The 14,781-nt window shown below is 38.5% G+C and overlaps 2 protein-coding genes across 8 annotated transcripts in view; one reads left to right on the top strand and one right to left on the bottom strand.

Moving 5' to 3' along the window:
* CENPK (centromere protein K) overlaps window positions 1–1,379 on the bottom strand; it is a 22,498-nt gene extending 21,119 nt beyond the window's left edge. For 2 of the 7 annotated variants that reach the window (XM_031611601.2, XM_031611603.2), the window contains exons 1-2: window positions 1,212–1,308; window positions 204–304 (exon numbers count right to left, since the gene is read on the bottom strand). Coding sequence is in view for 1 of the 7 variants with exons in the window: in XM_031611604.2 (XP_031467464.2) it covers window positions 1,212–1,379 (168 nt within the window). In the remaining 6 variants the exon portion in view is untranslated. Of the gene's footprint in view, window positions 1–203; window positions 305–978; window positions 1,190–1,211 lie in introns of those variants that run through there. The other 5 variants (XM_090132097.1, XM_031611602.2, XM_090132100.1 and 2 more) reach the window with 5 other exon arrangements.
* On the top strand, window positions 1,378–14,781 carry PPWD1 (peptidylprolyl isomerase domain and WD repeat containing 1). Its single transcript, XM_031611600.2, has 11 exons — window positions 1,378–1,510; window positions 3,455–3,557; window positions 4,416–4,516; window positions 5,605–5,725; window positions 7,261–7,708; window positions 8,254–8,444; window positions 8,940–9,129; window positions 10,408–10,589; window positions 12,642–12,723; window positions 13,290–13,472; window positions 14,411–14,781. Exons 1-11 carry the CDS (start codon window positions 1,378–1,380, stop codon window positions 14,552–14,554), a joined length of 1,878 nt encoding a protein of 625 aa, XP_031467460.1. The 3' UTR covers window positions 14,555–14,781.

Genomic DNA, 14,781 nt, shown 5'->3' with positions numbered 1-14,781 from the left:
AAACTGAGAAGTACCAATACCTCCGCTTAGCCTTCCTGGCAAATTTGTTGCATAAATAATTAAAAACAGAACACTAAGAACACTAAGATTGCCATAACCTGATAAAATCTAACAGCATGGTTTTTGCAAAGGAAAATCATTATCTTCTTAAGAGTCTTGGAACGTCTCCATAACATAAAAGAGAAATAGATCACATCACTTACTAAGAATTGTAAAATGCCTCCAGCAAAGTCCCCCACAGAAGGCTAATAAAAAAGCTAAGCAGTCCTGAGATGTGTTGTTTTCTTTCTCCTTAGACCAAAAGCTGGCAAAGATACAAACAAAAATAAGAAAGCCTCAGTAGATTATTTTCATCATTGTAAAACAACCCAGCAACAGAGTCGAGAGGTCCTGAAGGCTTAAAAAAAAAAAAAAGAAAAAGGAAATAAAGCAGCCTTCAGAAAGGAAACCTAAAAGGGGTGTCTGGGTGAAAAAAAAAGTCCTATCTTCCCACATCTACACTAACACAGTCTGCCATTGTGAAGATGGGACATGAAATAGAGATCTTTAAATACCTAGCAAATAAAGTTATTATTATTATAATGTTTTTAGTATTGTTGACCTCCAGCATTTTCATGGCCGATTTTACACAACCACAAGACGAACATATTTAAAGGAGAAACTAACTACAGGCCACAATACCAGCAGCCAGGTTGACTTGTGGTCCCTTATCATTACCGTGTGGAGCTCATATATTAAAGTACTATTTCTTTTCAGATGCCTGTTCCTGTAGCTGGCAGTTTTCTCTCACACGGTAAGATGAGGTTTCCACTCGGCCCCGCAGCCGGGTGCTTTTGTTAGCGCATCACTAACGTTCCTCCCTCCATCCGTAACTGCCGGCATCGCCGCAGACGCACACAACTAGCTAAAAGCAGACGAAAGCGCCACGCTTATCTTCGTCGTTCAAAAGCAAAGATTTCTCTCGTCTCACAGACATACTGAACTCTCGAAGGCCCGGAAGGAAGCAGCCCTCCCCCCTGGGGGCACCTCGCGCGGCGGGCCCGGGCTCAGCCCTCCCAGGCGGTCGCAGGGTCCGGCCCGTCCGTCCTCAGCGGCCCCCCCCCCGGGCCGAACGGCCGCACCTCCGGCGGCTGTAATCTGGTCGGGGCCGACGCGGCCCCAAGGAGCCGCGGCCCCCAAGAGGGCCGCCAACGCCGCCGCCCGCCCGTTACCGCGGCGCCGCCGTCCGTCGCCGCCGCCAACGCCGCCGCCAACGCCGCCGCCCGCCCGCTCCTGCGCGCGCTCCGCGCTGATTGGCTGCGCCCCGCGCCGCCCGGCGGTGGGAGAGGGAGGCGAACGGCGACGGGAGGGAGCGGCGCGGGAAAGTGACGTAGCGGCATGGCGTCGTCCGAGCCGGAGCGCAAGAGGAGGGCGAGCGGCGCGGCGGAGAACGAGGAAGAAGACGAGGAAGATGCGGAGCGCTGGGTCGGGCCGCTGCCGGGGGAGGCGGCCCAGGCGAAGAAGCGGAGAGGTAACGGCCGCTGCCTGAGGCGGGGCTGTGGGATGGTGCCGGGCTGTGGGATGGTGCCGTGCGGGGCAGGGGCCGTGCGTCTGCTGCGCGGTCCGGCTGCCGGGCGCTGCTACTCCGAGCCGGGCTGGTTGAAGCCTTTAGCGGAGGAATTAAGTCTTCTGTCTCTGCTCTGGGTTGGAGGGTCGTCACAGAGTGGCTTCGACTGGAAGGGACCTCAACCCAGTTCCACCCCTCTGCCGTGGGCAGGGCTGCCCCCCACCGGCTCAGGCTGCCTAGCGCCCCGTCCAGCCTGGCCCTGACCGCCTGCAGGGACGGAGCACCACAGCTTCTCTGCAGCTCTGTCAGCGCCCTTTGAGTAAAGCATTTCCCCCTCTAGATCTACCTTAGATCTATCCTCACTCAGTTTAAAACCATTCACTCTTATCCTATTGTCACATTCCTCAATAAAGAGTCCCTTTCCATTTTTTCAGTAGGCCCCATTACAGTACTGGAAGGCCACAATGAAGTCTCCCCAGAGCCTTCTCTTCTCCAGGCTGAACAAGCCCAGTTCCCTCGGCCTTTCTTCACAGAATTGGTGCTCTGGCTCTCTGATCTGTTCATGGCCCTCCTCTGGACTCATTTTAAAAGCTCCACTTGTATTGGGGGCCCCTGACCTGGTCACAGTACTGCAGGTGATGCCGCCTCATGAGGGCAAAGCGAAGGAGGACAGGCACCTCCCTGTCACCATCCCTCTATTGACGTAGCTTAGGGCACTCTTGGCCTTTTGGGCTGCAAGCCTACAATGCTGGCTCATGTTCATTTTCTTCAACCAGCACCCACAGGTCCTTCTCCTCAGGTCTACTCCCATTCATACAGCCCATGTTTGTGATTGCAATGACCAGACCCAAGAGATGCAGCTTGCTCTTGGACTTGTTGAACCTTCTTAGGTTCATGTAGGTCCACTTTTCAATCTTTTCAAGGATTGGATGGCATCCCTTCCCTGCAAGGGTCAACTGTGCTGCTCACTTTGGTGTCACTGACAAACTTGCTGAGGGTACACTTAGTCCTACTGCCCATGTCACCAACAAAAGTGCGAGAGAGCACTAGTCCCAACAGCAACTCCTGCAGGAATGCCACTCATCAGTAGTCTCCACCTGGACATTGAGCCAGTGACCACAACTCTTTGAGTGTGACCATCCAATGAACTCCTTATCAACCAAGCCATCCATCCATTAGAGCCATATCAGTCCATTTTAGATACAAGGATGCTGTGTGAGGCAGTGTCAGATGCTTTGTACAAGACAAGGTTGAGCTCCAGTTGCTCTCCCCTTATTCAAAAATGCTGTAACCCACGTGCCAGAAACCACTAAATTTGTTAGGTGGGTTTGTCCTTAAAGAAGCCATGCTGGCTGTTCTCAGCCCTTGCACAGCCTCCAGGAGGATTTGCCAACTTAGTAACAAGTGTGATTGCACAGATATTAAGAGCATGTAGAAATAGGCGACAAGTACAGAAAATAAGGTTATTTTAGGTGTGCCATTTAAGCAATGAAATATTTACATGCTAGTACTTTTTAAGCTGAATTTCTTAAGAAGGATACATTTTCCTTTTGGAAAAAAAGGAGGTGTGGTTCATCTTATATTTTCTGGTACTGCCTTAAAAATTAAATTTAAACTCTTTGTACACATTTGGAAAGCCAGAGTAGCAGGTGCACTAAAAGGGAGCATCTGCATGAATAAAAAGAGGCTTAGAATGGCTTCAATATACCATGAATCAGTAAATCTGAGTCAAAATGGAAAGCCACAGTGGAAATCCCTTTTATTCTATTTGCAGAAATCCCTACTGTACTCTTTACAAAAATAGCAGTAAGCTATTCAAAGGTAATAATGGCAAAAAATAGCTTTATGGAGGTTTTTATGAACATTTTATAAAAACAGCGTTTCTAATTTTCCTTTTATTTTCTTCAGTCCTTGAATTTGAACATGTCTATCTTGAAAATCTACCGTGTGCTTCAATGTATGAACGTAGTTACATGCACAGAGATGTCATTACACATGTGGCATGTACTAAGTAAGTCTGAGTTTTTTTGTTTTTCCCTACTGTTTATTGTCATCAGATATGTATTTGTTTACATACTAGGAAATTTTCACTGCAAAAGCCTAACTGAAATCTGTTACGTCTAGAGGTGTATGGTCAGGTATGGTCATGTCCCTGAGCTGACGGAATTCAAGAAGTGTTTGGACACTTACACGTAGGGTTTGATTTGTGGATGGTGCTGTGTGGAGCCAGAAGTTGGTATTGATGATTCTTATGGGTCCCTAGGATATTCTGTGATTGTGTTTTTTGAAGACTATGTGTAAAGGAAAGTGCTTTCTGAAAAGCACAATAGAAGTTATTTAAGCAGACAAAAAGGATCGAAATCCTTATTGCAATGTTCAGTATATACAGTAATAAAAAATACTGGTTGCAATCAAATGAAATCTGCAACCAAATGAATTCAGCAGAACTGCACAGATTGAGAAGAGGGCTCTTTCTTTTTTTTTTATGTGAGTGTTTCTATCTTTCTGTCTATCTAAGTATGTGTGTATATATATGTAGAGAGATTTATTTAGTTATTTAGTAGCAAATAATATCTGCTGTGAAACCAGAGCTAAAGCAGTAAAACTTACATGGTCAAAAGGGATAGTATTATTTATTTCTTAACTTTAGACTGTTGACCTTTCATAGATTAATCCAGAGTGCATTAAAATGTTTGTTTGCTTTCTCAAAATTGATAGTATTCATTTAGGCAGACTGTTAACGTTAGTTTATTTAAATATTATTTTCAATACAACACAAATTATAGCATCTTAATGTAAATTGTTATCCAGAAGTGTTGTGGAACTACTTAGTATGTGTATTTATGTATTTCTTCTTTTGTAATTTCAGGACAGATTTTATCATCACAGCAAGTCATGATGGGCATGTAAAATTCTGGAAAAAAATAGAAGAAGGGATTGAGTTTGTTAAACACTTCCGTAGCCATTTAGGTGAGAAGTTGTGGGGTTTTTTTGTTGTTTATAAAAGAGCACCCCCTCACTCCCTGCCTTAGTTTGAGAGAGGGTACAATCTGAGAGGAGAGAAGTTCTGGCATCCATTCTACTTGTCCTTTTACAATCTGCTTCCAGACTGCAGGAGAAATAGTGTGGGAACAGAATATGCAGTATGAATCCTGCACACATCACTTACTGCCTTGCATCCTGCCTTTAGGGAGAATGTCTAGGACAGGTACAACATATCTACTAAAAAAAAAAAAAAAAGAGAGAGAGAGAAAAAAAAAACGAACAGTGTGCACAGAATCCAGGGATGTTCAAAAAGATATTACTTGAGGCCATGTTGCCTTCCTCCCTTGTCATCTATGCTATGCAAGGCATTCAAGTACTCATTGCTATTAGAAATCATTATCTGCTTAATGGAAAAGAAACAGCTTGATATGCAGCCTCACAATAAGAAATAATAGTAAATTTTGTAAAAGTATATAATGTTATGGTGAGTTTTTGATTTTAAGCATCAGCTTCCAATTATATACAGAAACAAAATGTGAGAACAAAGACTACCAAACAAAAACAAGAAAAGCAAGTATTCTGAAGTCTCAAATGCAGTCATTTTGATGCCTAACAAACGTTAAAAGCTGGATTGCAATAGTTAGCATTCTGTTTCTCTCTTGAAAATGCAAGCCTAAAAGAGCTTTTATTTTTCTACTGTGCCATAGTCTTGTTCTCCCTCTTTTTTTTTCAGTTAAAGTTTTAAATTAAAATCATTATAAAGTCATAAACTTTCACTTACGTAGATAATAAGTGCTGCATCCTCTCTGATCAGATAGTAACTAGTTATAGGATACAAGGCATTTAAAAAAAGATATTACAAAAGAACAGCAAAAAAAAACAAACAGAAAGGACCCTCACATCCTCACATAGTTTTAAATTCAAAACAAGATGGAGAAACAGCTGAGACAGCTTTGGATGTCTATATGTGTTTAGGTTTTGGTGCTTTTTTTTCTCTGTGTTTTTGCTATGGAGTACTGAAGTGATAGGTACGCCTTTCCTTGTCTTGATACTATGCTAACTTGTTTTGATAGGTGTTATTGAGAGTATTGCCGTTAGTTCAGAAGGGGCATTATTCTGTTCAGTTGGAGATGACAAAGCAATGAAAGTGTTTGATGTAGTCAACTTTGATATGATCAACATGCTGAAACTTGGGTAAGTTGCTCAGTTCTTGAAAATGCTTATTTGGGTTTTTGATTAGGGGTTATTTTGTGTAACAGGTAAGTAAATAATTTGTATGGTTGATTAGCTTTTTCTAAAGCTCTTAAGATCCTTTCATTTTTAACTAATGTGTACTGTGTAGCTGCCTGCAGATTCTAATGCTGTGTGCTTCCCTTAATCAAGGTGAGAACGGCAGAGAGTGTGGATAACATGACACAGCTATGGGCCAGCATATTCATGATCCCTCACAGACTTTTAGTTTTTATTATTAATTTTAATCCAAAAGATTAGTGTCTGGCATCTGTCAGGCCTTTAGTATTTCTTAGTTTGATAAGATACTATGAGTTTCCTATGGAGACTGTCATTTCTTCACAACTCAACATTTAGTTCTAGAGTTCCAGTTCTCAGCATCTTTGCTTACAGACTTTTTTAAAAAACAGGTGTGATTTAAATTATTGACCACATCTCTGGTTCGTTTTATTTGTAGAGTATATTCAGTTTTAGCAAAACTTGTTCCTTCTTTAATACGCAGGGTGCTCTGAAAGTAATGTATCCTATTGCCATGGAAACTACTCTTGTAGTACAATAACACTATTTGATAGAGCAAATCCTCAGCTACTAAACTGTTTCAACACAGTCACCCCTATTAGATATGCATTTTCACCAGCAATGAGCAAGAGCCAGCATGCTGTGCTCATAAAAATCTTCATGGTTATGGGAACGTGGCAGGTCTTTCACGTCACTGTCATCACTGCTGAAACATACCGCCCACTGCCTCACTGTATTTGGTCTCCATCATCGTTCAACAAGCATCAACCAATGTCAATAGTTGTCATTTTTTCTGCTAGAGGAAATCAGTGACACACCTTTGTTTCATACGTATTTCCACATCAGATGTCATTTTGTCAGACTGCCCTTCTGCTGCGCAGCAACAAAATGTAACAGAATATCGGTGGGAAGATTCAGCCTCTGTTGCCATACCATCACCATCCACCTCTGACGTCAGAGGCCAACATAATAAAGCAGAGACATTACTGTCACAGCAGCCCTCATATATTCAGAACAGTTATGTATAAATGTAGCGTGATTGTCATAATTTTATTTATATTTGGATAATTAACTGTTGTTTTCTGAAAACCTTGTTATACTTTCAGTAAGTATATGCCAAAGGTGCAGTTATTTTCATTTGCACTGAAGCATTAATCACTTAGAGCTGAAAGAAAAATGCTACTGTGTCATAGAAATTAATAATCTTTAATGCTGCTCAGTGCTGTTTAGTTGGTTTTCCATCATTTTTCTTCTTCTATATCCACCTTCTTCTGCTTTCTTGAACAGCCTCTTTATGAAGTAATATGGAAGTAACAGAAATTGGCTGAACCATCTGTTGACTTGTGTTGTGTTGAAAAAGCTTGGTTTTTAGCAAGACAGATATTAGCAAGACTAGTAAATGAAGTTGAAGATTTGCTTTCAATTCATTTCAAATTATCTTGATTCTAAAACTAGTCTTTTTTCTTTCTTTCTTCTTGCAGCTATTCCCCTGGCCAGTGTGAATGGGTATATTGTCCTGGAGATGCCATATCTTCTGTTGCAACATCTGAGAAGACCACAGGAAAAATATTCATTTATGATGGACGAGGAAATAACCAGCCACTCCATGTTTTTGATAAACTCCATACATCTTCTCTTACTCAGATACGGTTGAATCCTGTCTACAAAGTAGTTGTGTCCTCTGACAAATCTGGAATGATTGAGTATTGGACTGGTACTCCTCATGAATATAAATTTCCCAAGAATGTGAACTGGGAATATAAAACAGATACCGATCTGTATGAATTTGCTAAATGCAAGGCTTACCCATCCAGTATAAGTTTTTCACCTGATGGCAAGAAAATGGCCACTCTTGGGTCCGACAGAAAAGTCAGAATTTTCCGATTTTTGACAGGGAAGCTCATGAGGGTCTTTGATGAATCTCTGAGTGTGAGTTTGGTCTTGGTTGTCTTTGAGTCTTTATTTATTTCTTTGACTTCATTGATCAACACATGCATCTACATGATTACCTAAATCTGAGCTTTATTACTATGTTTTTCTTTCAGAAAAGGTATTCTCTTCCTTGGCTGTTGTGTTGCTTTGTCCCAGAATTAATTCTTACTAATGTATTTAGCCATTGAATGAAACTGAGTTGTTAGTTTTCATCTGTTTTCATATTGCTAGATTTCTTTTTATTAGAAAGCAATGAGAAAAAAAATTAAGTAACAAACATAGTAATGAAAAAAATTGTAATATTTTAAAAACTTTGTTAAGACAGCTGCATACTTGTTTTTCTTTGCTTCAGCAGAGCACAACATGCCCATTAGGTCATTAGAGTAGGATTACTTGTGTTTAATTCTTCAGATAAGTTTGATCTGGTTTAGATTCTGTATTTTGTAAGCATGTGGATTGGTGTTTATCTGGATCAGGGCATAAGTGTAACAGCATTTATTTATTTATTTATTTATTTATTATTTTATTTTATTTTCCTCTAGATGTTTACCGAACTTCAGCAGATGAGACAGCAACTACCAGATATGGAGTTTGGCCGGCGCATGGCAGTTGAGCGTGAGTTAGAGAAAGTGGATGCAGTAAGATTAATTAATATAATTTTTGATGAAACTGGACACTTCGTTCTCTATGGAACAATGTTGGGCATTAAAGTCATAAATGTAGAAACTAACAGGTAAGTATTAGTGAGATGTGTAGAGATAAATTTCTTTAAGATTCCATGCTTAATCACTCACATTTAAAACTTGTCATGACTGGTTACCACTAATCTTTTTGTTATTTGAGAGCCTTCAGTCAAACTGTTGATTAAAAATACTCCCTTGCTTATTAATGAATTGTTGCAATTCAAAGCTTAGTAAAATGAGAAAATATGTCAAGCTTTTACTATATATTCATAGTAAAAATGAGTAATGAATTAACTTCTAATTAACAGTGTGTTAAAATAAACATGGATCATGCAGTTTGTTTTCTGTAGGGTAGAGAGGCTGATCAGCAATTGATTAGCAGTGATTAGCAAGTTTGAATAGAGAAGCATTATAAATACAATTATTAAAAATTGTTTTGAGGAGGCTTTGGAATTTTGCTTTGAGACTCTTGCAGTCAGAAAGGAGACATTCTCTGACTGTGAGCAGCTAAAGGTCTTTACATTTCTTTATGTCTTGTACTTCAGGTGCATTCGTATCTTGGGAAAACAAGAAAACATCAGAGTGATGCAGCTAGCTTTATTCCAAGGAGTTGCAAAGAAGCATCGTGCTGCAATAACCATAGAAATGAAGGCATCTGAAAACCCTGTTCTCCAAAACATCCAGGCAGATCCAACAGTAATCTGCACAGCTTTCAAGAAAAACAGGTTTTACATGGTATGTGTGATGTCCATTTAAGTAACTCTATTCTTCTATTAAACTTTTCCCTGTTATTTTTTAATTTTATACTTGTGCCTTTCCAATGCTTTTTGTCTTGAACATTTGAAAATGCAGCATTTCTAGCATCTTAAGTTGCAAGTGCATTCTAAAATTTTGTTTGAACTGTCTAAAAATTGGTTAGAAACAGTGTGGTGGTCTAATTTCGTTTCACAATTGCTCAAGCAGTTAAAGAAACTTTGATGTTTTTAGCTGTCTGAATTAGAGTTAGTCTAGTTTATGAAATTTAAATACGAACACTTAAAACATAACAAGATATTTTGCCTACAAAGAAACAATTAACTGAATGTATAAAACATACGAAAATTCTGAGTAGTGTCAGGCAGATTACAGGTAACATAGACAGGAGTCGTCTTCTTCACAGATTTAGATTTTAGAAAAGATGTGATTTATCAGCCTAGCAGTTCTGGAGGAGTTAGTAGTTGATCTGGGGTGTGATCACAGCAGGGGTTACAGGTCAGTCTGTTGCTACTTGAATTTGATCATGTTTTCAGTTGCAGCAAAGTAGTGTGTTCTCTGAACCTTTGTGTGGTTAGTATATAGTATATAATAGAATATACTACTATGAACAATTTGACAGGAAAGGAAGACAATTCGTATTCAGTACGGAAATACTGCTCATTCTGGGTAGTGCATGACCATATGGCAAGTGAATGCATGCAGAAAACTAGTAATTGTCATTTGATACACAGTTGTAATTCTGTGGCTTCTTGTGCATGCTAATATTTACTGTATTTCTTGTCTCTTTAAGAAGTGCTTTAAAAATTTCATTTCTGATGTTTCTCCTGCTTGAGTTGAATTTGCTGTTTCTGCTGTTTTTGTATTAATACAGTAATTAGAATTTAGTTTCACTTTTTGGTAAAACCACAGGTTTTGTAATGAAACCTGTCAATTTCCATACACTAACGCTGTCATTCCTTTCTAAAAGAAAGGTGCTGAATTACTATTGTGGGCTTTATGTTAAAATGAGGAAGTAATTTAGAAGTTAATAGATCATTGAAAGTTTACTGGACTTGCATGTATTTGTACAGAAATTTGTGACTAGAGAGAAATACTGATAGTGTTTGCACTAAAATGCCATCTATGAATTTTTTACATTTCAAATCTAGTTGAGTGTCTAAGAAATTAAATTATCACATTGATGTCTTGGGTACAGACTGTTGTAAGATAAGGAAAAACAAAATACAAACTGTTACCTTCTTTACTTTTGTTCTTCAGTTTACTAAACGTGAACCAGAAGATACAAAGAGTGCGGATTCAGACAGAGATGTCTTCAATGAGAAACCTTCTAAAGAAGAGGTCATGGCAGCCACACAGGCAGAAGGTCCCAAAAGAGTTTCAGACAGTGCTATTATCCACACAAGCATGGGAGATATACATGTTAAGCTTTTTCCTGTTGAGTATGTATCTGGTGGTTTTTCTGTTACTCTGTTTTTCCTTCCTTGCCCTTTTTTTCCTGCCAGGAGCCAAACCTTACCTTTCATGCTAGGAACGGTTCTTTTCCTTGTTGTTTTCTATTGTCCTTGTTTTTGGACAGTTTTGTAGTACATCAAGCTTCCAGAATGTGACTCTTGATGAACACAGTAGGGGAAAAATTGGTCAGAGCAACAGTGGAGTGTCAGCTTTGTCAGGGTCTGATTTTTTCTTTCTTTTTTTTAACTGCTCGTTGAGAAAGCTTATTCCTTTCTTAAGTATTTTTCTCTAAACCTCAGAGGTGGCTAGGTCATAATTGTGTCCTCTGGAAGCTACATATTGTTGTAAAGCAGTGCTGTTTGATTCCATCTTGAAAGAGTAGAATGATGGTGGCGGCAGCAGTAGATGTGGTAATAGGTCTGTGTAAGCCAGATAAATAGTACTGTTTGCAACTTCTAATATGTGGCAAGTGTATTACATTTTATGGTATTGCAGATCTTTCAAGAGCAACAAAAAATTTGTACTAACATCAGTGCAATATAAATCCAAAACTAGGCATACAATTAGCAGAGTTTCATGCATGATTACTCGGTATTTGTGTCAGTGTGTCTGCTTTGTGATACTAATACATGCAAACATTTTGTTATGAAACAATAGGTTTATCTCTCATGTCAAGTTTGCTATAAATAGAAACTCATAGAAATCCATTTCTCCAAACCAAATTCATGTTTTGTCACAAGCAAAGATAAGGTAACACAAACTTAGTTTTACCCTGCAGAGAAGCTAGTCTTCAATTTCTATATTAAATGATGTCTTCTTGCATGAAGCTGTACTTCCTGTGATTGTTACCTGTAGCACACAGGCTGCAGAAATAGGACAGCATGTACCAGTAAAAGTGATAGGTCAAGTTATGTTATTTCCACTTTTTTAAAATTCTGATGCCAGTAGATTTGCGTGCATAATACATGTGTAATATCATTAAGTTCATTGCAATACTTTATTTGCATTTTTTTAAAGTAAGATTCTTTCAGCCTTGGTTATTGTTATGTTTGTCCTTTTCTAATATTTTCTTCTGAACTTTGAAATTAAAATCTTTTCAAGATAAAATTGATTAAAAAAATAAAATATAGCACTGATAGCACTGAGGATGTGGCTTTGAATGCCCTTTGGCCAAGTTCTTGTGGTCTGTAGTTGTGAATGACTACTTTTGTACTGTGTAGCAGGAACTGGAACCGTACTTTGTCTGCTCCAGTAGTTATTTTACTAGTGTTGTTTCACAAGATGCTTTACAATATTATTTATATCCAAGTGAATGTTCCTATGGACATAATGTCGTTTCTGGGAAAAATCTGTAGGACTGTTTAGATCTGCATGTGTAGGTCTCCTCTGGTGACTAATCCATTTCATAAATCTAGTGGAAGATTTACACAAACAGCTGTAACTCTGGTAGCATCTCTTGGGAGAATGGGAGAAACAAAAAACACTTTAAAGAGATGAAGTAAGAACAGTGTAAGTTTGTTTTGTTTTGTTTCTGTTAAATGAAAAGTAATATTCCACCTGTGCAGCCTAGCTCTGAACAGTGTGTGTCAGCAGTTTTACAAAAGGAGAACAAGTTCTGTACTGACTGCAGAATTGCTCTATAATATTAAAACAGTGCAGTTTAAGATTCTACTTCTAGTACTCAGCACTGTCTGCATATGGCACTTACATTCCTGAATCATCTTTGTATATCTATAGTATATAGATGGAAATCTGGAGAAGGAATACATGGTCTTGACTTTGAGAAAACAGATTTGGTTCCTAACTCCAGTGCTGACCTCACGTGTAATTGTGCAACTTCGTTCTCCTTGCAAATTTTGTTTCCAGCTCTGGGTTTGAGGAAGCAGGAGGTTGGTTTAACTTTATTTCATGAAAGTCCTTTTGCAGTATGCTAAAACAATGCTCGGCAGAATAGAATCTGAGTCTCACCTGAAATCTTTATGGCCTTGCTAGAAAACACAGGCTACCCTGAATATTTGTTTTGTATTGCATGATTTCAGGTGTCCCAAAACTGTGGAAAACTTCTGTGTACACAGCAGAAATGGCTACTACAATGGACACATATTTCACCGTATTATCAAGGTAACCTGTAAAATTTATTTCTTTTGTTGGTTTATGTGATGTAACTTTATGGCTAGCCTTTACATTTTCATTTGCTTTTGCATGAAGCATTTCTGGAAAAGTTTCACAGTTCCCTGAAAGGTCTGAAAAATACTGAGATCCTAAAGGCCTTTACATCAAATTTATTAAATAGCAGTCCTGCAACTGAAAAGGTGGAAAACATCTGAAAATTGAGATAAATATTAGTTCAGCAATCTTGCATGAATTATAATTTTCTTTAATGTCAAAATGGTATCTGCTCTAAAGATTCTTACTTTTAATGCATGAGAAGCAAGTGAATACAGCCTAAGTCTCTGCAGAAGGTATAAACAGGTTCTATCCTTCACTAGTAGGAATAGTGAAGTAATCTTTTTTTCCCAATGCAATAAATTAATCATTACCTTCATTTCTTACTCGCCACATTTTAGTGTTCGATTTTATTGGAAGATATGATGCAAGCTTGAAAAAAAGAAAAAAGGAACCTAGTGTAAAACATTTTTGCTTATTTATTCCACGTGATGATGTAATAACATCTAACTTCTGTGCAGGGTTTCATGATTCAGACTGGTGACCCCACAGGTACAGGAATGGGAGGTGAAAGTATCTGGGGAGGAGAATTTGAAGATGAATTTCATTCAACTTTACGACATGACAGACCATACACACTCAGCATGGCTAATGCAGGACCAAATACTAATGGATCCCAGTTTTTTATAACAGTAGTGCCAACCGTAAGTAGTATTAAAAGTTCAAGTTAAGGCATGAGATGCTACTCTGGTGGAAAAAGGAACACAACACTGTTCAAACAATCTTTAATTGTTTCTTTGCAACTAACTGCTGCACACAAAGAGGTACTATGTGTAGACTTCATCAAAACAATTAAATAGGATTAATTAAATAGAAATAGGAGTGTTGTGATCATGATCATTTGAACTTAAACTGGAGCAAGAACCTAATCTAATTCTTAGTAAAATCAAGATTAATGTACTAAACTTAACAATAACTAGATTTATGTTAAGACCATTCTAAATTTTTTGGATTAGTTATGCTGATAATGCTTAAAGTTGCTGACTCCTGTACAGAAAAGCCAGTATACAAATGCGAACTTCCCTGCTAATATTTTGTCAACTTCACAGCAATACATAAATGAATTGGACAATGAATTGAATGTGCAAAAAATACATAAAGACAGTACTTAGAGAAATTTTGTTCCTCAAAGTCTTTTGTCTTCTTAAGAAGCATCCATCTACCATAATTTTGAAGCTCATTAAATCACATCATTGCCTATATTCCAGTTGCTAATTGGGTATATTGTATGACTTTGAATTAGGTCATATTCTAGACTAGCACTTAAATTCAGTTGTGAAACTACCATGAAATAAACGTGCATTTAAATGAAATAAATTTAAACTATGAAATGCTGCTGCATTACTAGAACTTCGGGAATGTATTTTAAAAGACAAGTCAGTATGCATTAACTGCACTGCTAACAGTCACTTGTTCTAATAGCTGTTTTACAGTTAGTTACTTACACAACAAGTGTAAGATCAGTAGTTTTTAGTATCTATTCATGTTTGCTTACTCTAGGCCACTCTCATCTGGTATCTAACCTATATGCTGCTTTCTATTTTAATCTGCTTTTTCTTTCTTCTGCTGTATCCTCAAACAGCCTTGGCTAGACAACAAACACAGTGTGTTTGGACGGGTGACTAAAGGAATGGAAGTTGTTCAGAGAATCTCTAATGTTAAAGTCAATCCCAAAACTGACAAACCCTATGAGGATATCAGCATCATTAATATCACAGTGAAGTAAGTCAGGTTTCGAAGGTTCCAGCTTAAACAGAAGAATGTTGTCGTCGTGGGACCCGGGAAAGAACCTAGAAGGAATAAAAACTTTTTTGATAATTCCTGGATGTAGGAAGTGCCATGACAAAGCAAACATCACTTCTACTGTTTTTCATGTACCTAAAGTGCCCTAAGCCTGTATTTCTTGGTAAATTTGTCTTTTTAAAGTAAAAACATTGTCATCTTTCTTACAAA

This window comes from Phasianus colchicus, chromosome Z (assembly GCF_987193195.1).
Source record: "Phasianus colchicus chromosome Z, bPhaCol1.hap1.1, whole genome shotgun sequence".
Classification (NCBI taxonomy): Eukaryota; Metazoa; Chordata; class Aves; order Galliformes; family Phasianidae; genus Phasianus; species Phasianus colchicus.
Note: the sequence above shows the minus strand (reverse complement) of the source record. Positions and strands in the feature narration are given on the sequence as shown.